Source organism: Lutra lutra, chromosome 13, assembly GCF_902655055.1.
Source record: "Lutra lutra chromosome 13, mLutLut1.2, whole genome shotgun sequence".
Classification (NCBI taxonomy): Eukaryota; Metazoa; Chordata; class Mammalia; order Carnivora; family Mustelidae; genus Lutra; species Lutra lutra.
This window is the reverse complement of record NC_062290.1, coordinates 73,037,769-73,061,958: the sequence shown is the minus strand read 5'-3', so window position 1 is coordinate 73,061,958 and position 24,190 is coordinate 73,037,769. Positions and strand designations below refer to the sequence as shown.

The 24,190-nt window shown below is 40.2% G+C and overlaps 1 protein-coding gene across 3 annotated transcripts in view; it reads left to right on the top strand.

Annotated features, from left to right (window-relative positions):
- The window catches only part of SVEP1 (sushi, von Willebrand factor type A, EGF and pentraxin domain containing 1), a 179,526-nt gene that overhangs the window by 109,335 nt on the left and 46,001 nt on the right, over positions 1 to 24,190 (top strand). For 2 of the 3 annotated variants that reach the window (XM_047700073.1, XM_047700075.1), the window contains exons 27-36: positions 1,088 to 1,263; positions 4,251 to 4,375; positions 5,362 to 5,485; positions 6,252 to 6,422; positions 7,405 to 7,578; positions 8,020 to 8,139; positions 9,949 to 10,125; positions 10,353 to 10,437; positions 11,052 to 11,243; positions 12,160 to 12,327. In XM_047700073.1, the coding sequence (XP_047556029.1) occupies positions 1,088 to 1,263; positions 4,251 to 4,375; positions 5,362 to 5,485; positions 6,252 to 6,422; positions 7,405 to 7,578; positions 8,020 to 8,139; positions 9,949 to 10,125; positions 10,353 to 10,437; positions 11,052 to 11,243; positions 12,160 to 12,327 (1,512 nt within the window). The remainder of the gene's footprint in view (positions 1 to 1,087; positions 1,264 to 4,250; positions 4,376 to 5,361; positions 5,486 to 6,251; positions 6,423 to 7,404; positions 7,579 to 8,019; positions 8,140 to 9,948; positions 10,126 to 10,352; positions 10,438 to 11,051; positions 11,244 to 12,159; positions 12,328 to 24,190) is intronic. The other variant, XM_047700074.1, reaches the window with a different exon arrangement.

The window sequence follows — 24,190 nt, the reverse complement described above, 5'->3', positions numbered from 1 at the left end:
TTTGACACATGAAATCCTGACCTTCAGTCGAGACAGATTCTGTGGTGCCTTTTCATCTCAGATCTACCCAAATTTCTCTCCTGTTGCTACGGATTAGGGTACAGGCCCCATTGAGCTCTCTTGCCTCTCCTCAGTCCATGGGACTCTCACTATTCTGATGGAACTCTCCCCAACCTCAAACTCTATCCTTAGTGGACCTGAGCTTTCCAAAACAAAACCCAAGAAATTTGCACAAACCTCCCCTGAGGCAAAATACATTTAAGAGAGGGCCTGTTACCCACTTGAATAGGGAAGGAAAATGGGAAAACACAAAGGGGAAATAATTAATATTATAAAAAGACCGTATTTTCCAAAACATTTATGAATATAAGGACTAAGAAGATACGGAGAGAGGTATTCAATGAATTCTTATCTTCCTTATCAATTTTCCGTATTTTTTCCTTTTTCTCCAAATGCTTTTGAAGATATTTCATTTCAAACTGCTTATATCTTTGACATTCCCCAAAGTGACATGGTTGTTGGAACCCTCTTTTTGTTGGTCATCTTTGTTTAGTTCCAATTATGTTTGCCTTTGGATTAACATACTTCATCTGCCATGTGACTGCTTTGGCAACTCAGAGACAGAACTCACTTTCTGTGAGACCTCTGAAGTTTGTTCCTGGTCTTAGGAGAACATCCATTCCGAAGGAAAGAAACCAGTCTGATGTTTGTACAATTCTCATCCCTTCCATTCTTGATTCACTGTCTCTGGAATAGACAGTTGGTAAATGATCTCAACTTGGAACAACTTCTCTCATTATCCTAAGACTTTTCCCTACCCCTTCATGTCTAAGAAGCATTAACTAATTTTCAGTGAACCCCAATAAAGTATAATTTATAAATCAGCTCTACCTCTATGAACTATGACCAAATGGAGAAAAAAAAAGTAATGATTTTCCTCAAAATGCTTTCTATACAAAAAAAAAAAAAAAAGGAAAGGAAAAAGAAAGAAAAGAAAAAGAAGGAAGAGAAGAAAAATAGTAATGTGCCCCATAGATGAGAGTATGACATATGACTGATGACTCTGTTACCTGGAATCTTTTCACAGCTGGGTTCTTTATGTGAATGGCAAGGAAAAGATAACAGACTGTCCCTCCGTGAATGATGACCATTGGCACCACATTGCCATCACTTGGAGGAGTTCTGATGGAGCCTGGAAGGTCTATATTGATGGGAAACTATCTGACGGTGGTGTGGGCCTCTCTGTTGGTTCACCCATACCTGGTATGTCTTAGCTAAAGGAATATAATTCTGTTAGATGCCAGGCGTGGAAGCACTTAGATGAACATCACATTGGCTAGCTTTTTTGTCCTTGCTTCTGCACAAAGGTCAACAGTTTTCTCTCCCATTTCCTACTCCCTGATTACCCAGACTTTGAATTATTAGAAGCTTTTCCTAGGTGAGCTGTGTGACTCCATGTAAGAAACGCATTTGGGGACTCATGGTAAGACTAGCAAGACACAGGCTGAGCTAACCATGGAAGGTTACTAAACTGTCTTCCAAGGAGGAGAGGAATTGCTGGTATGTTTTGGTTGCTTGTTTTGTTTTGTGATAATGTATATAGGATACAGGTATATCCAATGTGGAGGCTGGAGCAGTGCTAATACTGTCTGTCTTTTATGCCCTTTTCAAATAGAACTCAGACTGTCTTATAAAAAGTATTCAGGGAATTTTTGTTTGAAAGAATGCAGAAGTACTAGGTGATACAGGATTCTCAGTATCACAAATGAAAATCCACCTGCTCTGTTTAGATCCTTCTATGACATACATGATAGGAAGCAGAAAGGTTGGAGGTTCCTCGTAGTAAATAAGGAAACATTAAAGATGTTTCAACAGGAAGTGACATTAGGTAAAGTGGGGCAGTGTTTCCTTTTCTTTTAAGTATTCTTGCTTTCAGCTATCTCTGGATAGTGGGATTGCAGGTGGATTTTATTTTCTTCTTTATTCTTTTCCCATATTTCATAATGACCATGTATTTCCTTTATGGTTAAAAAACTAGCATTTCTATGTTTAAGAAAAATATAAATAAACCCTGATAGAAGAGTGAAAGTAGGTTAAAGGGATCAGAAAAAAAATCACGGAGACTGTAATAGTAGCCACCCAAGGAGGTGGTTGTCTGACCACAGCAGGTGAGGATGAGTTGGAGTGCATAAGTGTTACGGAGCCCCAACTGACAGATCTTAGTGAGTGGCTGGCTTCAGGGGGTACTGGGTCCATTGAAGAGTCTGTTAGCTGAAAGAGGAATTCTAGGAAAAAGGACAATTATCAGAGCAGGGCTAGGGGTGAAGGAAGAATTTCTATTGGATTTTAGACATACTGAGTTTGAATTCTAATCACAGGAATACATGCAACTAAAAACATAGGTTGATACTACTTGATAACAAATTGACAGAGTTGTTTTTAGTGATAGGATGTGATTGGCAAGGATTCAGTATAGAAGACACCTTAGAGTGCTGGAATGAAAAATGATACAACCTTTCTCGGAAGCAATTTAGAAACTTTTGTCGAGAACCTTTAGAGAAACCCTTGGCATGCAAACAAGGAATCAGGTTAAAGGAAATAATCAGTGGTCTGAATAAATACTCATGTATCAATATATTTATTTATATTTATATTTATATTTATATTTAATAAATATATATTTATATTTATCAGTGATACTTTTGTACCAAACTTGGAAACAATTCCAGTATCCAATAAGAAATGGTTGTTTAATTACTTAATTAATTAGACAAAGTATGGATTATAATGTATTCATCTATAAAATAGCTATTAACTTATTTCATGAGTTTTAATGAAATGTCAATGTCCAAGAAGAAAAGCCAGATTCAAACATGATCTATAGTATGATCCTATGTTGTATGTTTTGAAACCTCTCACACACATACACATATGCTGAAAAAAGTAATAAAAATAAAACCTAGAAGGAAATATACAAAACCATTAAGTGATTTTTTTTTCTGGATAAGAAGAATTCCTTATGCTTTATATTTTCAAATTTCCTTCTGTGCATGTTATCAATTTTTAATGATTACTTTAGTAAGAAAAGGACATAGTCTGGGAGATCACACAAAGGGGTTCTACATATATCGATTGGCAGGACTGAGATCAAATGGAGAGATTGTTGAAGGAAGAAGAGCAGAGGCCATGAGTAGAAGCCTGAGTGCATCAGCGTCTTAACAGGCAGGCAAAGAAGAGAGAGAGAATGAGCACAAAGATTCGAGGAGAACCAGGAAAGGATGACTTCATGAAAAGAAAGTGAAATCAGCCCAGGCCCTGGCAGGAAACCAGGGGCACCCCCAAGGAGGAGAACTAAAGACAGTTTAAGGAAGGGTGGATTTTCCAAGGTGTGGGCAGAATTAAAAGAACCAAAATAATGACAGTAAAACACACCCATGACTAGCGACAGTGGAATGGCCCAAAAGATGGGCCCAAAGTGACAAGGAGTGGGAGTTGTTGCCAGCATTTAGGCAAACCTAAACCTTGCCTGGGAGGAAGGTACCCAGGAAACTAAACTTCTCTTTCATACGACTTTCTTATCTCGGGTTGGTCCTTCCATTGGGCAGGTATAAACAGAAGCCAGAGGAACAAGGCAGCCAGATGGTGTGAACCTTTGTGGGCGCAAAGCAGAGTTGAGGAGGGTGGCAGGTATCTGTGGAGGGGCAAACACAGACCGTCCAGTACATCCAGGAAGGACAGTTAAATAGAATGAAATGGCCGGTAGGAACCGATGATAAAAAGAAATCGGCGGAGGTGACTATGAAGCGTTCCCATTGAATTTGCCGCTGGCAAATTTAGAAGTTACCTTAGAGCTGGTGATAGAAATTTAAGCATTCCAGGATTAAGAAGAAAATGAAGAGCAGTTCCTGGTAGCTTGTCATGGAAGGTGACTTCCTGCAAGGACGGAGGCAAAACAGAACTCACCTGTTTGGTTGACATAAAATATTACATGCACATATGTATGTATATGTGCAGTTTTTATAGTTAAATGTTTGTAAATCTAATATAATATTCTAAACCTTCTGTGGCTATTTTTTAAGTTGCTCTAGATAAAATATTGAAATTGGCCTTATAGGTAAAATGTGTAGGTAATTTGGTTGTTCAACAATTTTCCCCAATACCTTTCTATTGGCAGTGATTTCAGTAAGTTAGCATTTTTGGAATAACAGACATGAAGTCAGTCTTCCTCCTTATTTCTCTCCTGTCTTTAGGTGGTGGTGCCTTAGTTGTTGGGCAAGAACAAGACCAAAAAGGAGAAGGATTCAACCCAGCTGAGTCTTTTGTGGGCTCCATAAGTCAGCTGAACCTCTGGGACTATGTCCTGTCTCCACAGCAGGTCAATTCCATTTTCAGTGTATGACAGTAATGAGCTGCAAAGGTACAAACCTAGTGAAAATGTGAACAGACTAATGATGCCATATCTTCCTGCAGCCTCTGGGTTTTCACACTTGACCCCGATATCATTTGATGCTACGGTCATAGACTAAGCTAGGTGGAGGTTGACTAAGCTAGGCAGAGGTTATCAGCAGTCCCTTTCAGTGAATCCCCTTTTTAGTTTCTTGGTGATGTATTTAAATCTCATTAGACAAGATAATTTTAAGATACTTTGTAATTTCCAAGCTTGAGAGAATCAGAATACCGGTTCACATCCCTCGGACTAACGATGCAGAAATCGAGGGCTGGCCATAAAACCATGCTTAGAGAGTAACAGAGGAACCTGTGGTAAAGTCAGTCTGGAGTCTGACAGCCTGGGTTTAAATCCCAGTTCTACCACAGCCTTGTTGTGCTGGTTTTGAACATGTTAACTCCATCTCTTGAAGCTTCGGTTTTCTTATCTGTGAAAGATAGATAGCGTAGTAGAGTTTCAGCAGATCACACACAACACGACAGGTATAGTCATGGTCTTGTTTGCCACATAGCGAGGGCTTCCAGATGTCTACCCTTATTATTATAGTGGCAGAACTTGTCTAGGCCTCAGTTTACCCACCTCTGGATCAGAGGCAGAAGACAGGAGAATGTGCTATGGGGAACCTCTACAACACCTCAATAAACTGCGGAACTTGAGACAAGAAATTCTAGGTGGAGAATTCCAGACTATCTGGCAACTGGCATATGGGAGAAGGGAGGATGGGCATGGAGGAGAGAGAGGGAGGGAAGAGACTTCTCTGTTACCCCAAAATCATACTGTACAAAAGCCTCCGTCCCTTCCCCAGCCTCCCCGCAGATCTGTGGATGTTTTCAAGACTACTCAATTAAGATTTAATAACTCTGTCATACTGAAACAGATAAGGTTTATCTAAAGACGCATGTTTAAACTTCCAGGTGAAGTCACTGGCTACGTCATGTCCAGAGGAACTCAAAAAAGGAAATGTGTTGGCCTGGCCTGATTTCCTGTCTGGAATTGTGGGAAAAGTGAAGATCAATTACAAGAGCATATTCTGTTCTGGTTAGAATGTTCTCCTTATTAACTGCCATCTCTTGACTATTCCCAGGATTTTCCTGCAAAAGGAGATGATTCCAAAATGCACTGCTGGTCAAGTAACGTGTGCCTTTCAGTCTGTTGTTTAGCTAGTAATTCACCCTTATTCTACCTTTATCCAAAGGATTTATTTTTTTAATACTTAAACACATGCTATGTTGGAGAGTACAGAGTTCACTGTGGAGAAAACTTGGACGATGGTAAAATAAGATTAGGAAAATAGGGTTAGAGGAAGGATATGGTTAATTTTTCAAATGCCACCAAAGCCCTGTCCTGTGCAAGATGGGCACTTGTAACTTCCTAGCAGCCGTCTAGGGACAGATGGCACAGAGAGAAAAGCAGTGGGCATGACAGCCCACACACTGCCTAATCCAGCTCTGAATGGTCATAAAACTCAATGTATATGAAGAGGTTTCTAAATCTGTCCTGGAATTCAGGGGTTTTGATAACTTACAAGTACATTTCATTAATATTTCTAAAATACCACTTTTTCCTTAAAAAAATTCAGCTGACTTTTGTGGCAAGAGGAAAAGTGGTGGCCTCAAATAGGGTTTGTTTTTTTAGTCATTTTGCTTGCCAGTAATCTGGTCACATGTCACCTTGTAGCATGTGTGGCTTAGTAGCAGTAGCATGGCTCTCAAAGGCTGGCACAAAACGTGATTTGAGACGCTTGACCTGGCGACGCTGCCACGAGGGTGCTGACAAGCCGTGTGCCTGTGCTCTCTGCCCGCAGATTGTCCACCTTTAGAAGGATCAGTACCTCATCTGCGAACCGCATCGGCCGACTTAAAGCCAGGCTCCAAAGTCAGTGTGTTCTGCGATCCAGGCTTCCAGATGGTTGGGAACCCTGTGCAGTACTGTCTGAATCAAGGACAGTGGACACAACCACTCCCCCACTGTGAACGTGAGCTGCCTTTGTGGACGGCCTTTCAGTAGTTCCTGACCGATGTTGGAGCACAGGGACACTTTTCAGGAATGCTAGATAAAAGCTAAATACACCACAGTCGTAAACACAGTAGATATTCATGGAATAGTTCACTCTCCATGAGGAAGATGGGCGATGAAAGGACCAGCCCTGTGGCTGCCCCCCAGGCGGGATAGGGAATGGGATGGGAAGGGAAGTCAGAGCTGGGAGCTGGAGCCCTAACGGAGGTGGGTTACGGCTGGGTGGGAAACGGGAAAGATCTCTTGAGTTGGATGCGTGCAGTCATTTATTTACTCAGGGATTTTAAACCACGCACTATGTGCTAGACAACGATCCGTGTCCTAGCGATGCAACAGCTGAGAGAAAGTCTCCTTTATGGAGTTTACACTGAAAATGGGAGAGACAGGAAATAACAAGTAAATATGGTTTATTTATAGTGAAGAAGAACAAGGGCCGGAAGTAAGGGCTTTGGAGAAAAATAAAGCAAAGTAGGGAAATACAAAGTGAGGGTTGAGGGGAAGCCAACTGCCTCATCAGTGGAGCAATCAGCCAAGTTCCTCCATAGCACCTGTCCCCGCCGACGCGTGTGTTTCCTGTGGCTTGTTTCTCTACTCCCACTGGAGGGTTGGCTCCACAGGGAGGGGCTCGTCTCCGTGGCTCATCGCTGTAACTTCAGCACCTTTGACGGTATCTAGTGGGACCTTCATAAATGTTTTGTTTTCATTAATGAGGGGCAGGCCCGCTCTGAGCCAGAAAGTCTGCTGGATGCCGAGGGCACAAGTTTGGCTACAGCCTGGACCCCCCTACCCCCCACCACCTCCTCCCACCCCCAGGGCTCTGCATCTGCATTTATGCACAACAAGAAAGTCTCGCTTAACTGAACTGCTAGCTTAATACAGACAAAATGTGCATCCAGCATTTCAGTCCTCATGTAGTTGTGCTCTTCCCGGCCCCCTTACAGGCATCCGCTGCGGGGTGCCGCCCCCTCTGGAGAATGGCTTTTATTCAGCTGAGGATTTACACGCTGGCAGCACAGTGACCTACCAGTGCAACAATGGCTACTATTTGCTGGGCGACTCGAGGATGTTCTGTACAGATAACGGAAGCTGGAATGGCATTGCACCATCGTGCCTTGGTGAGATGAATCTTGGCAATACCATCTGGGTTCATTCTAGCTCCCTGGGAGACAGTCTTCCTGAATTCCTGAGGCTTTCTTGTGACATTCCTTTGTTAACGTCATCTCATCCCAGTAAGCCCTGGGCAAGCCACAGTGACAAAGCAGCTGTCCCCAGACGTGCCAGAAATATTTGGAATTGCTACCAGGCTCGATATTGAGACTGTTTCCATCTATCTCTGTTCTTGTACTTACCACCTCTAACGTGGGGGAATAATAGCTTTTATTGTGTGTCCGCAATGTGATCATGACTACTATATTTAGTATATTTTCACTCTATAAAAGTATCTATAGTGTTATGCATTAAGCAATATGTAATGACTTACAAGTAAAAAAAAGAGTATTTGATATATAAGAAAAAAATCAATCAACTTCACTACCTGTAAGCTATCTTCATTTTAGACGTTGACGAATGCGCAGTTGGGTCAGATTGTAGTGAGTATGCTTCCTGCCTGAATACAAATGGATCCTACGTTTGCTCATGTATCCCACCCCACACAGGAGATGGTAAAAACTGTGCAGGTAACTAATATGTGTATAATTGGGAAGCTTATTAATTTTTTTTAAAGATTTTATTTATTTATTTGACAGAGAGAGATCACAAGTAGGCAGAGAGGCAGGCAGAGAGAGAGGAGGAAGCAGGCCCCGTGCGGAGCAGAGAGCCCGATGTGGGGCTTGATCCCAGGACCCTGGGATCATGACCTGAGCCGAAGGCGGAGGCTTTAACCCACTGAGCCACCCAGGCGCCCCTTAATTTTTTTTATTTAAGTATATATTTCAAATGTATGTTACTTAAAAATATAACAGTATTTTCAAGTCCAAAGGACAGGTGGAGAAGAGAAAAACTATCTTAAAAAAAAAAAAGACATACAAATAACCACTAAAGGAGCTTTAAATGAGCCTTCTGCCTCTCCCAACTTCTTAATCTCTGGAAAACATAACAGAGAGCCAACCATACCACCAGAATGTTGAAGCAACATCTGCATAGTACAGGGATAACAGAGGGAATTTAGAAATATCATCACCGGCCTCTGTGGCCACATTCAGAGCAAAGAAGACAACTTCACCGTCAGTATGTTTCCCCTGCCTCAGCCACACAGAATTATGTTATTGAAAAAAATTGACATGTTCCCTTATCACATCTCTAGATTTTATCATAACTTTGGTAATACAGGCCCAACTCCCAGAAAACAGAAAGTGAAGAGGAAGTCTCAAAATCAAGTCTTACAATGGCATTTACTCTTTGAGAGAATTCATTTAAAGTTCTCAACTTACGGGGCACCTGGGTGGCACAGTCCGTTAAACATCCAACTCTTAATTTCAGTTCAAGTGATGATCTTAGGGTTGCAGTGTCGAGACCCGTGTCAGCCTCCACGCTCAGCACGAAGCGTGCTGGAGATTTTCTCTCTTTCTTTCTCCTGCACCTCCCCCAACTTGTGCATGCGCTCTCTCTCTCTCTCTGAAATAAATAAATACTTTTTTTTTTTTTTTTAAAGTTAAAGTCTTTGACTTCTGGGGTGCCTGGGTGGCTCAGTACATTAAATATCTGGCTCTTGATTTTGGCTCAGTTCATGATCTCAGGGTCCTGAGACTGAGCCCAGCATCAGGCTCCGTGCTGGGTGTGGAGCCTGCTTAAGAGTCTCCCTCTGCCTCTCCCCCCATCAAAGAAAAAAATTAAGAAATTAATTTAAAAACAAATACAAATAAAGTCCTTGACTTCCACGACCAGAATGACCTTCAGAAAGGTTGAATCAACATATCTTCCCTTTTTGATGATTCAAGTATTATATTTACTCCTATCCAAGTCTAGTTGTAAATATCCCTTTAACTTACTTCTCTTCCTAGAAATGGTGACCAACCCCAATTCGTACATAGAAAGGATTTCTGATCCATAGTCTGTTTGGAAAGGGAGGCTGGGGATTTTTCTCACATCTGCCTAGGGGACGGCCTTTGGCTCAATTTGATAGAAAGCCAGTGTCTTTTAAAAAGGTAGGCATGAAGTCAGGGGAGGTAGGAGCTGTTAAAGTTCTAATAAACTCCTGGTACCACACTACTTCCCAATAAATAACTCCCTTTTAGCCAGATAAATTTTGTATATTTTTGTTAGTCACTGTGTTTCAAAATATTATCGTTTAAATGCCTATTAAATGTATGTTCTCGTCTAATGTCCAGTGTACCCCAGCCCTGTCCATATCTCCCTTCAAAAGCTTCCCCCACGCCCCCAAGATTTAACTGGTACTTTGACTGTAGTGAAATTTTTTTGTCATGAGACCCTGCGTGGTTGTGTGAACACCACTCATTGTCCCACACAAACTTTTTCTCTCTTTCAAGAACCTATAAAATGTAAGGCTCCAGGAAATCCAGAAAATGGCCACTCTTCTGGTGAGGTTTATACACTGGGCGCCCAAGTCACATTCTCGTGTGAGGAAGGATACCAGCTGTTGGGAGTAACCAAAATCACATGTCTGGAGTCTGGAGAATGGAGTCATCTGTTACCGTATTGCGAAGGTGTGTTTTATAAATTCCCCCAGGTTCATGGTGTTTGGATACTAGAAATTTAAGGTATAGACATGTCATGTGTTAGGTTGTATCAATATTCTTTGTATTTAAAACCCAACTATTGGGTTCATCTTTAAACGTGACAAGAGAACTTAGAGCTACCCTTGAGCTTTTAGAGATTTTTATATACACTGACAAAAAAAAAGCAACACTTCCTTTGTTTTTGCACCTTCTAGCTGTTTACTGTGGTGTACCTGCTATTCCAGAAAATGGTGGCATTGATGGGTCAGCATTTACCTATGGCAGTAAAATAACATATAGGTAAGTGTGTAAGATTAACACTACATTGTAGAAATTGTTAGTGACATGCTGTCTGTGACCTAAAACTGAAAGAAAGGTAGAAGAATCCCAGAGGATGTTTTTTAATTAATATGGAATTAATTGGATTATGTGTAGTGCAGAGGAATCAAGTTCAGTAACCTAATGGTAGCATTCCTATCTAGAATCCTTAAATCCCTTGACAAGTAACTTATCATTGTGACAAACATCCTTGAGGACCAGTGCCATGGAGGAAGACCCTGCAAGCTAAGGAATGTTCTTGGTTATAAACTGGAGCTTTGGCTCAGGCACTCATACTAAACCAGACCATTCTCAAACTAGGAATTTTCTGTTTGCACCTACTAATCCATGACGTAAACTGGGGACAAGCCAAACTCTTCATTTTTCTACTTGTCACTCAGCAAGGTTCCCTATGGGGGAGATGTACAGTATTCAACCTTGGAAATAATTTTAAAGCATTATTTTAGTAGAAAAGAAAGAAGTCTTCCAATAAATTGTAAAGTGTAAATTCTCAATATTTTTAAAGGTTTTGGTACTGCTAAAATTATGCAAAATAAAGCAAATTGTATTCTGTAATCTCCATTTATCCTTTTTAGGTGTAATAAAGGATATGTGCTGAATGGTGATAAAGAATCATCTTGTCTTGCTAGCGGTTCTTGGAGTCATTCTCTTCCTGTGTGTGAACTGGTCAAGTGTTCTAGCCCTGAAAGCATAAATAATGGGAAATATATTTTGAGTGGGCTTACCTACCTTTCTACTGCATCATATTCATGTGAGAGCGGATATAGGTAAAGTCCGTAGGCACCACAAGCTTCCTAAAATACCCCGTTACCCATTACTTATTCCATAGGTTTCATTTGTATATAACTAGCTGACTTTAGACACAAGTTTCTAAATGTAAAAGATAGTCTCAGATTTGCATGCTTTGTGAGGACTGGCTTATATGCTGGGAATACCTAGGGAAACAGTCTACCTAACTTTGACTCTGGGAGCTCTAGTTGAGTCACTATAAACATTCAGTCATTAAACATGAAAGCAAAAAAGTGTTTCGGAGGCATAGCATAGTATCTGGACTTTTTTTTTTTTTGGAACATAACTTACCACACTTATACCGAACATTGCATGTGATGTTACAAAAAGCAGGTCGCAATCCTAAGTTCTTAATACTGTAACAGGTTGATTCGATCAGTGTTATGCATGGGGGTGTATGTGTATGTTCCAACAGAAGGGACAGTAGGGCGAGGCTGCAGTCAGAAATTTGGCCAGCGGGATCTGAAGTGAAACAGATCCAGTGAGTAGAAAGTCAGGTGACACACACAGATTCAGGTAGGCAAACAAAGGTGGATACGTGACGCCATTGGGATGTGAGGTTTGCGAAATCAAAGGAAGACCAGAGGTCAGAGTCAGGAGCACCAGTGCACATACCCAGACTCAGGACAAGGACAGTGCCCTTTGACTTCAGTTACCCTGACTTCCTGGGTGTCTGTCTCTATTATAGCTGGATCCCAACCAGCCTATTAACCCCTTCTCATCCACTAATCCCTTGGTGAGGTCTGAGGGCCCTACTCCAGCACCAGGGAGCCCCTTTTATTTTGCAGCAGTTGTGATGTTGTTTTAGCCCATTCCATGACAGAAGCACTCTGGCTTCCCTTCTTTGTATATAATCGTCTCCACGGGCAGTGAATAATAGCCATTCTTTCCCAGCTTACAGGGCCCTTCAGTCCTTGAATGCTCGGCCTCAGGCAGCTGGGACAGAGCGCCACCTACCTGCCATCTCGTTGTCTGTGGAGAGCCGCCGGCCATCAAAGACGCCGTCATCACAGGGAGGAACTTCACTTTTGGAAACACTGTCACTTACACCTGCAAAGAAGGGTGAGTGGTCCTGGGAGGGAAGGAAGCATTGGGAACCTCAAGGGAGGGGATGCTCCCCCCGTCCACCATGGAGATGGTCTCCACTGAACACTAAATTACATTTCCTGGACACCAAAGCCGGAGAGAACTTTATGCTCTTGTTTCCTGACAGCAGAGAGCAAGCATATTCTCCTGTGGAAACAGTGTGTTTCTGGAGTTAGAGTAATTTGTCAAATTAGGTCTCCAATAGCAGACACTAGGCAATGCAGTGGAAAATAGCTTTATACTTAAGGATGCAAAAAGCACATTTACATAGGCATCTGTGGGGGCGCCTGGGTGGTCTGGTCAGTTGAATAGACATTGGTGTGTTTATCTTTGGCAAACCTGAAGGCAACACTTTGAGTCACAACCTAAAGATGACAGGTCTGCAGAGTAAAAAAGATCATAAAACTCAGGTTATTCTATTTTTAATTATCTCATTTCATTCAGAGGTAAAATTTGAAAAACAAGGAATGAGGTACAGAGAAAGGGAAGGCTCCATCTGGGGTGGTGTCTGCTTAGCATCTCTGGGAGTTTATAAGGAAGTGAGGGGTATGTGAATCCCCACGACATCTGACTTGCATTTCATTGCTTCTCCACGACCCCTTCATGCTTCTTTAATAAATATTTTCACCGTGAATAGTGCTTTCACACTCCAGATTGACCAGAGGTGTTTGTCACGCAGTTGGAAGCAGCTCCAGCAGGAATTTGCCACTTTCTGGGTTTGTAGCTCAGCTCTGTCCTTCCCTGTGTAGCTTCAGGGAAATTGTATAACCTCTCTGTGCTTCGAGTGTCCTACATAAAAACAGTTTCATTCAAGGTTCATACTTCTGGGTACTGTGAGAAATCAAATGCCTAGTATAAAGCCTGGCCTAGCCAGGAAAAAAAAACCTTAATTAATTCAACCAACTTTGCCATTATTATGACTGAAGCACAGATGAGATAGCAGTTTCTATTCTAGCATATTTCTAGCAAGAAGTTCATTTCACCAGGATGGAAGACAGTCCCAGTAGAACAGGACTGCCAGCAGGTGGCGACAATGTATGTATGTATATATATATATATATATATATATATATATATATATATATATATAGGGCCACACACACACACACACACACTATATATATTGGGCCACATATATATATATATATATATATACACACATATATAGGCCACACATATATATATACCTATATATATATATGTATACATATATATAGTGTGTGTGTGTATGTATGTGTGTATATATATGTGTGTGTGTGTTTATCCATATAAATATTTATATATTCTTATTTATTTATTTGCAAAAATCTCCTGAGAGTCAGCTACTTGGATAAATAGCTGATGGAAGTCCCAAAACTTAACACCTTCTTAAGTGAAACAGAAATCTTTATTATTAAAACGGGGGATGAGTGATATAGGTAAAGGGAATTAGAAGTATACTTATCTTGAGGAGCCCTTGATGAGTAATGTAGAGAATGGTTAAATCACTATATTATACACCTGAACCTGATAAAACAGTTTGCCCCTCCTCCAGCCTATACTCACTCACATTCTCTCAAATAAATAAATAAAATCTTAAAGAAAGAAGAAGGAAGGAAGGAAGGAAAGAAAGAAAGAAAGAGAAAAGAAAAGAAAAAAAAGAAAAAGAGAAATAAAAATATATTTTAAAAAATTATCCAAAAACAAATGGTGGTATTTTACTATATTTCTTCTCAGAATTTTGTCTTTACATATTTTTTAGTATTAAAAATCCTGCTATAGATGCAATTTACATTTTTTTTCATTACAAATCATTCACCTAAAATATATCCTAAGAGTTCCGAATCTGCCTAATATTAAGTCTCTATGTTATAAGAAAGGGTTTTATTAAAAGAAGTACTAAAGGCACTAATTAAAATTACAACATAGCCATACATTTGCAGAGGGTTTTCCATTCCCCCAGGGCTTTCCTACACATTATCTCCTCTTGTGCTCCCTTCCACAACGGTGGGGGTTTGGCAGAATAAACAGTATTCCAACTTGGTAGTTGAAGGGATTGGCCCATATCACCTTGCATGTTCCTTCTGGTCTAGGAAAGCAGACGCTCTGTGGGACCTTTTATCCATCAAAAAGATGGAAACCAAATCTACTCCCCTAAATCATGTATCTATTGAAGGATATGAGAATAGTTTTATGAAAGTGCTTTTTATGCCCATTAAGAATGAAGCAGAAAATGGCTTTATTATCTTCTCTGTCATCATTATTGCTATATACGGTGATGACATTTTAAAATAATGTAGGAAAAACTGTCTTAGGTAGTTAATCTAATTAATAGAAAGTATCTACAGTCCCAAATCACTGCCACCCACATTTTGTTCTAAAAGAAAAAAAATCAAGCTATTAAGGGATAGTTTCATTTTTTTCTGGAAGTGAAACTTTTGGTGAGAGGAAGCATACTGATGGCCCTTGGCATACCCCTAACTCCACCTTGGGATGCTACGAGGATGCCAAAGAAAAGAAAACCTTTGTACTCCTCTTTTTTCTGGCCAAATGGCTAATGAAACATTTGAAATATACGGAAAAACACGAATAGTAATTATTAATCTCCACTTAAAGTTACCTGGGTATGCATTCTTTCTTTTTTTTTTTTTTTTTAAGATTTATTTATTTTAGAGAGAGACCTAGAATACAAGCGGGAGGGGCAGGGAGGGCGAGACTCTCTCAAGCAGGCTCCGTGATGGATCCCATGATCCTGAGATCATGATCTGAGCCGAAACCAAGAGCCCCATGCTTAAGCGACTGCGCCACCCAGGCACCCCTCCTGGGTATCCATTCTTGAGAGAAAAGTACATGTTAAGTTTTTGCCATATTGTAGCTTTCTTTTTATGAAAGAAATAAAGTATTACAAATACAACAAGAAGCCATTCTCATCACTTTGCCGTTCTCCCAAAGTAACAAAGGTACATTTTTGTAAATCAGTAAAATTTATTTTAACAGCTATATGGTATTCCCTTGGAAGAATGAGCTGTCTGTAAATTACTGATTTCCTTACAGGTAGAAGGTTAGTTTGTTGCTCCTTTATTTGCTGATGTAACAGAATTGAAGTAAATTTCCTTCCCCGTGTCTCTTGGTACATAGGAGTTTGACTATCTCTGGCCCAGCCACCGAAGGTTGAAGTTGTTGAGTTATGAAATATGCTTATTTTAAACTTCATGAGATAGCATTTGATATTTATCAGTCATGTCCTTTATGTTTTGTTTTGTGTGGGTGTATCAAATTCAAGAAATCATCCTTACCCCGACGTCATACTGAGTATCTTTGCCTTTCTCCTGAGCGATGCAGAGATCTTGGAAAGCACAAATTTCCATCCCCCTCTCATCTTAAATGTTTTATTGCTGTCTGTATTTTACGTCCCTCCTATTTTACGACTTCTCAAATTAGTCATTTTTTAATATAGTCAGTGTTTATTTAGTTTGACTCACATGTTTATTAATTTCTTCATCACCATTGCGTTTTGTATCCCATTCTGTCCTTTTGGGTTTTAATATTTCTACTTCCTGAAGAATATCCATTGCATATTTTTTTTCCAGTAAGTTTCAGCATATTCTGTAATCTTTTTCTGAAAATAATAAGATTTTACCCTTGCTCTTGAATTACAGTTTAACCGAGTATACAAGTCTACATTAGTTTTCTTCCATAGACATTTTGAAAAATATTATTCCAGTGCCTTCTGTCTTCTCATGTTGCTACTGAGGATTCCATCATCAGTCTGTTAGTGGTTCTTAACCAGGGGCAGTGTTGCCCAGCAGGGACGTTCGGCCATGTCTGGAGACATTTTTGGTTGTCACAGCTGAGGGGAGGGTGCTCCTAGCTCTAGTGGACGGAGTCCAGGGATGCTGCTGAACTGCCTACAATGCACACAGCAGCCCCCACAACACAGAATTGTCTGGTCCCACATGGTGCTGAGATTGAGAAACTCTGCTTGAATCGTGGTTCCCCTATAAGTAGTATCTTTTCCCTTTGGTTTTTATTTTTAATTTGTCTTTGTCATTCTGGTATTTCCTTATGATATGACTAAACATGTATTCACTGTCATTTGTCTTCTTTAGGACTCATTGTACTTACATCTGAGAATTCTTTTACCAATTTGAGCATATTCTCACTTCACATATTCCCTCCTCTTCCCTTCTTTTTTCCCTATTTCTTTAAGTCTTAGATATATATTGGATCTTTTCTTTCTGTCTCCATATGTAGTAACCTGTCACATTTTCCATCACTTTATAAACTTGGACTGCTTTTGGATATTTTTTCGGATGTCTTGTAGTTTATAGGTTTTTCTTTTCTACTATAATCTGCTTTTAAATGCATCCATTAATTTTTTAAATCTTTACTTTTTCTATTTTTGCTTCTAGAATTTATATGTTTGTTTTTCAAACATTTCTTTTAAAATAGTCTCTTCTTTTTAAATAGGATTTTGAGGTTTTTTTCTTTAATTATGTCTACATACTTATATAAATCTTCAGATTTTAGATCACTTTTCTGCTATCTCAATTTATTGGTACTCTAATCTTGCTGTTTGTTCTGCCTGCTGACTGACTCGTGATGGAAAACATGCTGGTGTATGTTTTGTAATTTCAAATTTTATCTTTATAGTAAGCAGGACTTATTTTATCTGTGATAGTTCCTTATAGTTTAAGTGTGTGAATTATTTTTTTCTACCAGGAATTTATGGAATATCACCAAGAAACCAATTTTACATTCATTTATAAGTTCGAAGGCTTTCCATGCCAAAGTAAATGGCATAAATTCTAACCTCAAATACACAGGAGATGAGACCTGGGATGGCTACCTTAGCAGGGACTTGATTTTCCCACCCAAAGCCATGACAATACAGAGATCCCACTTGTCCTGTCACTGGGCCTCTGGGTGGGGTTTTTCTACTTAATATCTTTTCAGTGAATGTCCTTCTAGGGCAAAGGTCCATGCCAGAGACTCAGCTATTACTCTCTTTCAATTCCATAGTTGTATTTCCTATCTCATCCCTTCTTCCCTTCTCTGTCCAATCTGATGGCAATCACAGCATTCAGTCACAGGCTTACTACTCTGTTCTTAATTTCCTCTTCATTTCTGGCATGTGCATCTAAAATAACTTCTGTTATATTTCATCAAGTATGATATAAGGAAGGTTTTCAGACTATGGTATAGCCAGAACTAGAAGTTCTCTCCCTTTACTCCTTTTCTATTTCTTCCCCCCAAGAAATTGGTTGGCATAGCCAAGATGAACTATCTCTGTTCTGTTCCAGGATGGTGTCACTGTGTTCAAGTCATGGCTTTTGTGCAGTGCGCCTGTTTGTGCAATGGGCCTGCTGTCTCCTTCGGCTTCCTGAGATGCTGTTGGCTTGAAATGAGGGTTAGAACCTCTTTTCTCTCCAGCTGTCTCCACTCCCACTGCCCTCCACATATGGGAGCCACCCCCACCTGCTTCTTGAGGGCACATACACTCATTCTTACTTTGGGCCCGGTGTTGCTTCTTCTCATATCAATGATGTGCTTTGCATAGACTCTCCCTTGAAATAAGGGGGAAAGAAACGGTCTCAGCTGTAGGATGGAAGAGCAAATACTTTATTTTTTTTATATTAAAGATTTTTTTTATTTATTTGACAGAGAGAGATCACAAGCAGGCAGAGAGGCAGGCAGAGAGAGAGAGAGGAAGGGAAGCAGGTTCCCTGCTGAGCAGAGAGCCCGATGTGGGGCTCGATCCCAGGACTCCGGGATCATGACCTGAGCCGAAGGCAGCGGCTTAACCCACTGAGCCACCCAGGTGCCCCAAGAGCAAATACTTTAGAAGACAGGAGCAGTAAGATGAATGTCAGGAAGGAAAGAAGCAAGAAGTACATTTCTGCCTCCTGTTCTAAAATTAACCTTCCACATTCACCTTTTATCGAAACACTAGGCTGGAAGCTTGCAGCTGCTTGCCCAAATAAATAAAATGATAAATTGTTTCCCATTTTCCTTTTCTATGTGTTTCCTCTCTTGGTGAGAAGCTCAGAGGAAAGGAAGGGTCACTGAAATCCTAAAATTCTCATAGAATGTTCCGCCTTTGATTTTCTTAAATGTAGATTTCTAGATGCAGTTACTACATGTACTAAGGATAAAATTTTATATCATTTTTAGTTGAAAACAGAATTAACTGCTGATGCAGATTTCTACTTTCCATCGATCTTATTAAGTCGCAGCCCTTTACCTATCTAATATGCTGCTCTTTTAAGGCTCTTAGAAGGTTCTTTAAACAGAGAAGAGCTAATGATCTACTAGGGAGCTCTCTCACAAAGCTTCCCACATGCTCATCAGTTGGCTTCCACTCAATGTATGAATCAAATCACTGAAAATTGTGTCTGCAGATTACTCTGCCCAATCTCCAAGAGTTTTTCAAAATTATTTGAGAAATAGGCTAATGAATTGCAGCAAATTCATCCTGAAATATGTCCTCCTGTGGCATCATTGTAATATTGATGGGCCATTTTTCTTTGGGATTATGGAGTAGGATGATTTGTTTTTATGATATGTATGGCCTGATTTTAAATAATAGACTGCATTAGCATTCCCAGTGTCTCTTGAATGAGAATACAAAATGTCACAGCATAAATAGTCCGGCATTTTAGGTTTGGACCAATACCAATTTTCCTGCTTTGGTAGCCAACATTTACAGGATGTATGTCATCATCTATATAAAACTTTATCATTTTTAAATGATTTTTCTCAGAGGGAGAGTATGTGTGTGAGCAGGGAGGGGCAGAGTGAGAGGGAGAGAATCTCAAGCAGGCTCCATGCCCAGTGTGGAACCCAGCTCAGGGCTCGATTTCATGGCCCTGAGATCATGACCTGAGCCAAAATCAAGAGTCGGATGCTTAACCAACTGAGTCACCCAGATGCCCCAAATGATTCTCTTAAACAAATAAGCAGGTGAAGTATGTTCCATAGAAATTGTAACACAGCTTCAGACTTCTAACGTGAGGAAGTAACGCAGCATTTGGATCAGAAACCATTCCTAGTTCAATCTAGATGATAGCTCACAATTCCTCACTTTTTGTAATTTGGAATGTATATACTTCTTTAGCATCTTCAAAGACTAACTGATGTGTTTTGGAAGAGAGTTGTTTTTAGTAAACCTCAACCCCCATCTTACTGAGCATTGTATCTAGTCTCAAGTACTGGCTTTGCTTCCACCTCTTGAAACTCCTCTGTGTACATCTCTCCACACCAGTGAGATGCCGGCCGTTCGGGTGTTTGTAGCTTGGTCCCGAGGTTCTCTTACAAATGGATCAGTGGAGCTAAATGGGAGGCTTCACACATCTCCTGACTGAGAGGTGATCACTCACGTTGGTGCAAGGAGACCGGCATTTCAGCCAGCTCAGCCTCCAGTCTGTGCTTCTTTCTCATAAACGAAGGTGATTCTGAGTCTGTTCCTGTCAGAATCCTTCTGAGCCTACTCCAGTAGGTCTGTTGTCCATTTTCAATTGTGGAACCCAAAGCTAAATGTACACTGACACATGCACATTAGAATATGGCGGAGAGAAAAACACTGCATGGCGTGACATACACACACATACAGAGATAACTATTTCGTTTCTCTTCTTCTCTTTCTAAATAAATGAGTTTCTAGAAATGCAGTCACCCTTTCAGAATGCTTCTGTTGACTCATTCAACTTAATTTCAGTAGAATTCCAAAGTCTTTCCTATTGGCGGTCACTAAGCCGGGTTTTCCATCTGCTCAGCTTTTCTTTACTGTGTATCTGTGCAGCCTGTTTCCATCTTATCTTTATTAAATATTATCCTGTAAGATTAGAAACACTGAACTGGACCGTAAGCTCCCTATTCCCCACCCTGTAGTTACACATTGCTACGTAGGAACTAAGGACAGTTTTTTGGCATTCCCAAGATGTGAAACTCCCAATGAGGGTATTTCTGTAAAGCAGTACTCCGTGGGTCATCCGGTTAATAAACCACTTAAGTGTCTTTCTGTCCTAGCAGCATTTTGTCTGCTAAAATCTTTTGAGAGTCCTTGTAGAAGAAACTGTCAAAAGGCATTTCCAGTTCACCTGTGCCTGCCACGTCTCTATCCATCAACCATCACGAAGTGTCAAAACACACAAAATCCTAGTGATCACCATTTCCTTGTTCCAGTGTTCAGATGCCGTTTCCAACTATTCGTAAGTTCTCAGAGTGCCCCAGCCGTACCAGACTGCAAGCTCTTGGTTCATGTTACCCCTCATTCTCGAACGATTCCTTTTCTGCTCTTCTCTCATGACTCCTCTCAAAAGCATTTCCACAGAGAAGCCTTTCCATTCTCCAGGTAGAATTAAGCTTTTATCCTTTAAGCAGCTGCTGTAGGTGTGAAAGGGCCTGCAATGCACCAGGCAATGGATGGGGTAGGGAGTGCAGGATGGACACAGGTGTGTAAACAAGCAAATGCATGAGCATTGCATTGTGCACCAAGGAAGTGGTTTTAGCCCATAGCATGGTCCTTGAGAATTATTTAATGAAAGACTAAATGTTGATTGGGCGTCATTAAGAAAAGTAAAAAACTAAGGTCAGAGAAAGAGACAGTGCGGGGTCTAAGAAATTATGGGTAATGATGAAAATGCATTCTTTAAATTCATTTATTCATAATATATGTATTTAGTGGTAATTGCCCATTATTTTACAGAAGAGCTTTGCTGTGATTTTTCATTAGGGAAGAGTAGGTGGAGATTTTCTTTAAGATCAGGGGTCAGAGACCTACTGAAGGGCTGCCAAATTACTATACACAATTGTTGCATCCTTAAGAGGCTTTGAAGAATAAGGAACTGGAAGCAGATGCTTCTACCTTGAAGTAGCCAGGCCCATGAAATAAAGCGAGCATTTTATAGATGGCACAATGGATCCTAATAAGTCAGGGATGTCTCAGGTGGTGTCTGTGAACTTCCACTAATGAAATATGCTAGCAGCATCAAGGGACCCATGAAAATAATGATGCATGGTTCAAAGTGTGCAGAGGATGTAAATTGTGCTATAAAAATACAGAACATCAGATGTCTTTATAAGTAGAACTTCTACTCAGAGCACATTCTACACAGGAACAGTAGAATCTGGGCACTCAGACCTGGGATAATGGATATTTTAATAATAAAATTAGGCCTTTAGCATATTGTCTTTATATACCTTCCTATATCCTCCTAGACAGAAGCTATTTAAAAGCTTACTAAATTTGAATTCTAATAGGAAGAGCAGAATTTATCCATAACAATGAATTGTAGCAGACCCTAATTAGAGGCTGCATCGTGTTGTCAGGGACATCTATGAGGATTTTGAGACCGCTTCTTTCCCTAGCAGAATAAGTGGCCCTAGGTAAGGTGGATGTACACGTCTCTGCTGATGTTCTACCATTTTCTCCTTGATCTTTCTGCTTCCTATAGATTTCATGAATCTGGCCAGTGAGGGGGGACACATTCCAACCTCGCTATGATAGCAGATCCCTTGTAAAACTAAAAGGGACCTCAGGAGGAATGTGCTTGCTAACTGATGACTAATGAATCTTTGCTGAGGGCACCTGGGTGGCTCAGTTGGTTGAGCGACTGCCTTCAGCTCAGGTCATGATCCTGGAGTCCCAAGATTGAGTCCCGTACTGGACTCCCTGCTCAGCAGGGCGTTTGTTTCTCCCTCCAGACTTCCCCCTCTCGTGCTCCCTCACTCTCATTCTCTCTCTCTCTCTTTCAAATAAATAAATAAAATCTTTTAAAAAAATCTTTGCTGAAAGATGGATCAGAAAATTTGTACTAGGTGACACTGCAATGCAGTTTCCACAGGACACCCGCAAATTATGATCTACCTCATTCTGAAAAGAGAAAGGCAGCGGGGGCAACAACAACATCACGGAAAAGGGTTAAGTGTTGGACTCTTATAAATCAAATGCAATTTTTTAACTCAGCTGCTTGCAACTGTGTGACTCCAGACTGGGCTTTTAGCCTGTGGAACCACCATTCACTCATCTGTAAAATGAAGAAATTAATATGTCTAAAAATGATTAAATTAGGTGCCTGATTATTTTCATACCCTTATCCTTCATTAGTTTCAAAATGACAGACGGCTCAGGTGTTAGACATTCCTTTAAAATTCTGTCATCTTCCTCTTCAGTAAGAAAGCGAGAAGCAAGTTAAGAATGACTCACATGTAATTATTCTAATACTACATATCGTAATATTTTGTTCTCCTTCATTGAGAGGGCACTGGAGAATAATCTCGGATTTTTGCAAGTCATCAATCTGTCACCTTCTGTGGGAAAATACCTGTTCAAAGCACAAAGAAAGACTGAGAGTTATTAAGCGAAATTGATTCATACTGGTTGAATAGCAGAGCCATATGCAGAACACAGCTCGAAATGCTAACATTTGGTTGGATAAGGGTTTAGGAAACCCTGGAGACTAAAATTACAATTATTGCTTTAAATTTCATTGAATATAAGTAAGTACATGAGTTATGTGTGGGTTACATATGGTTCATCAGTGCTTTTGTTTCAAGGACTAGTGATAAAATCAACCAACTAAAACAGTCTATAGACAGATGATGTTCTAAATTTAAGCTGAGTCATTCTTATTTTTAAGGAAATGTGCAACAATTTTTAGAGGTCCTTAAATAGCAGAAATTTTAAATTCACTTCCCTTTCTAAATAAGCATTACTCTTAATATCAAGATGTATTTCTATTTCTTTTTTTTTTAAGATTTTTTTAAAATTTATTTATTTGACAGAGAGAAATCACAAGTAGGCAGAGAGGCAAGCAGAGAGAGAGAGGAGGAAGCAGGCTCCCTGCCAAGCAGAGAGCCCGATACGGGGCTCGATCCCAGGACCCTGGGATCATGACCTGAGCCGAAGGCAGAGGCCTTAACCCACTGAGCCACCCAGGTCCCCCAAGATGTATTTCTATTTCTTGAAGGAAGTTCATTTGATCAGTAAGCTCAGTATTCAAGCAGTAAATATTTTCTTTTCTTTCCAAGTTTTTATTTAAATTCCAGTTAGTCAGTGTAAATTTAGTTTCAGGTGTAGAATTTAATGATTTAACATTTACATACAACACCTGCTGCTTATCACAGGTGCACTCCTTAATCCCCATCATGTAGTCAACCCATCTCCCACCCACCTCCCCTCTGGTAACCATCAATTTGTTCTCTATAGTTAAGGGTCTGTTTCTTGGTTTTCCTCTCTTTTTTCTCCCTCCCCTGTATTCATTTGTTTTGCTTCTTAAATTCTACATGTGAATGAAATCATACGGTATTTGTCTTTCTCTGACTTACTTCACTTAGCATAGTACTCTAGTTCCATCCGTGTCACTGCAAATGGCAAGATTTCCCTCCTTTTAATGGCTGAGTAATATTCCACTGTGTATGTATGCACCACATCTTCTTTATCCATTCATCAGTTTGTAGACATTTGGGCTCTTTCAGTAATTTGGCTATTGTTGACAATGGTGCTATAAATATCAGGGTGAATGTATCCCTTCAAATTAATATTCCATTGGATAAATACACAGTAGTCTAATTGCTGGATCAGAGAGTAGTTCTATTTTTAACTTTTTGAGGAAACTCTACACTATATTCCAGAGTGGCTGTACCAGTTTGCCTTTCCACCAACAGTGCAAGAGTGTTCCTTACTCTCCACGTACTCACCAATACTTGTTGTTTCTTTTGTTTTTTGTTTTGGTTTTGGTCTTTGTTTCAGCTCTTCTGACAGGCGTGAGATGATATCTCATTGTAGTTTTGATTTGTTTTTCCCTGTTGATGAGTGATGTTGAGCTTTTCTTCATGTATCTGGCCATCTACCTGTCTT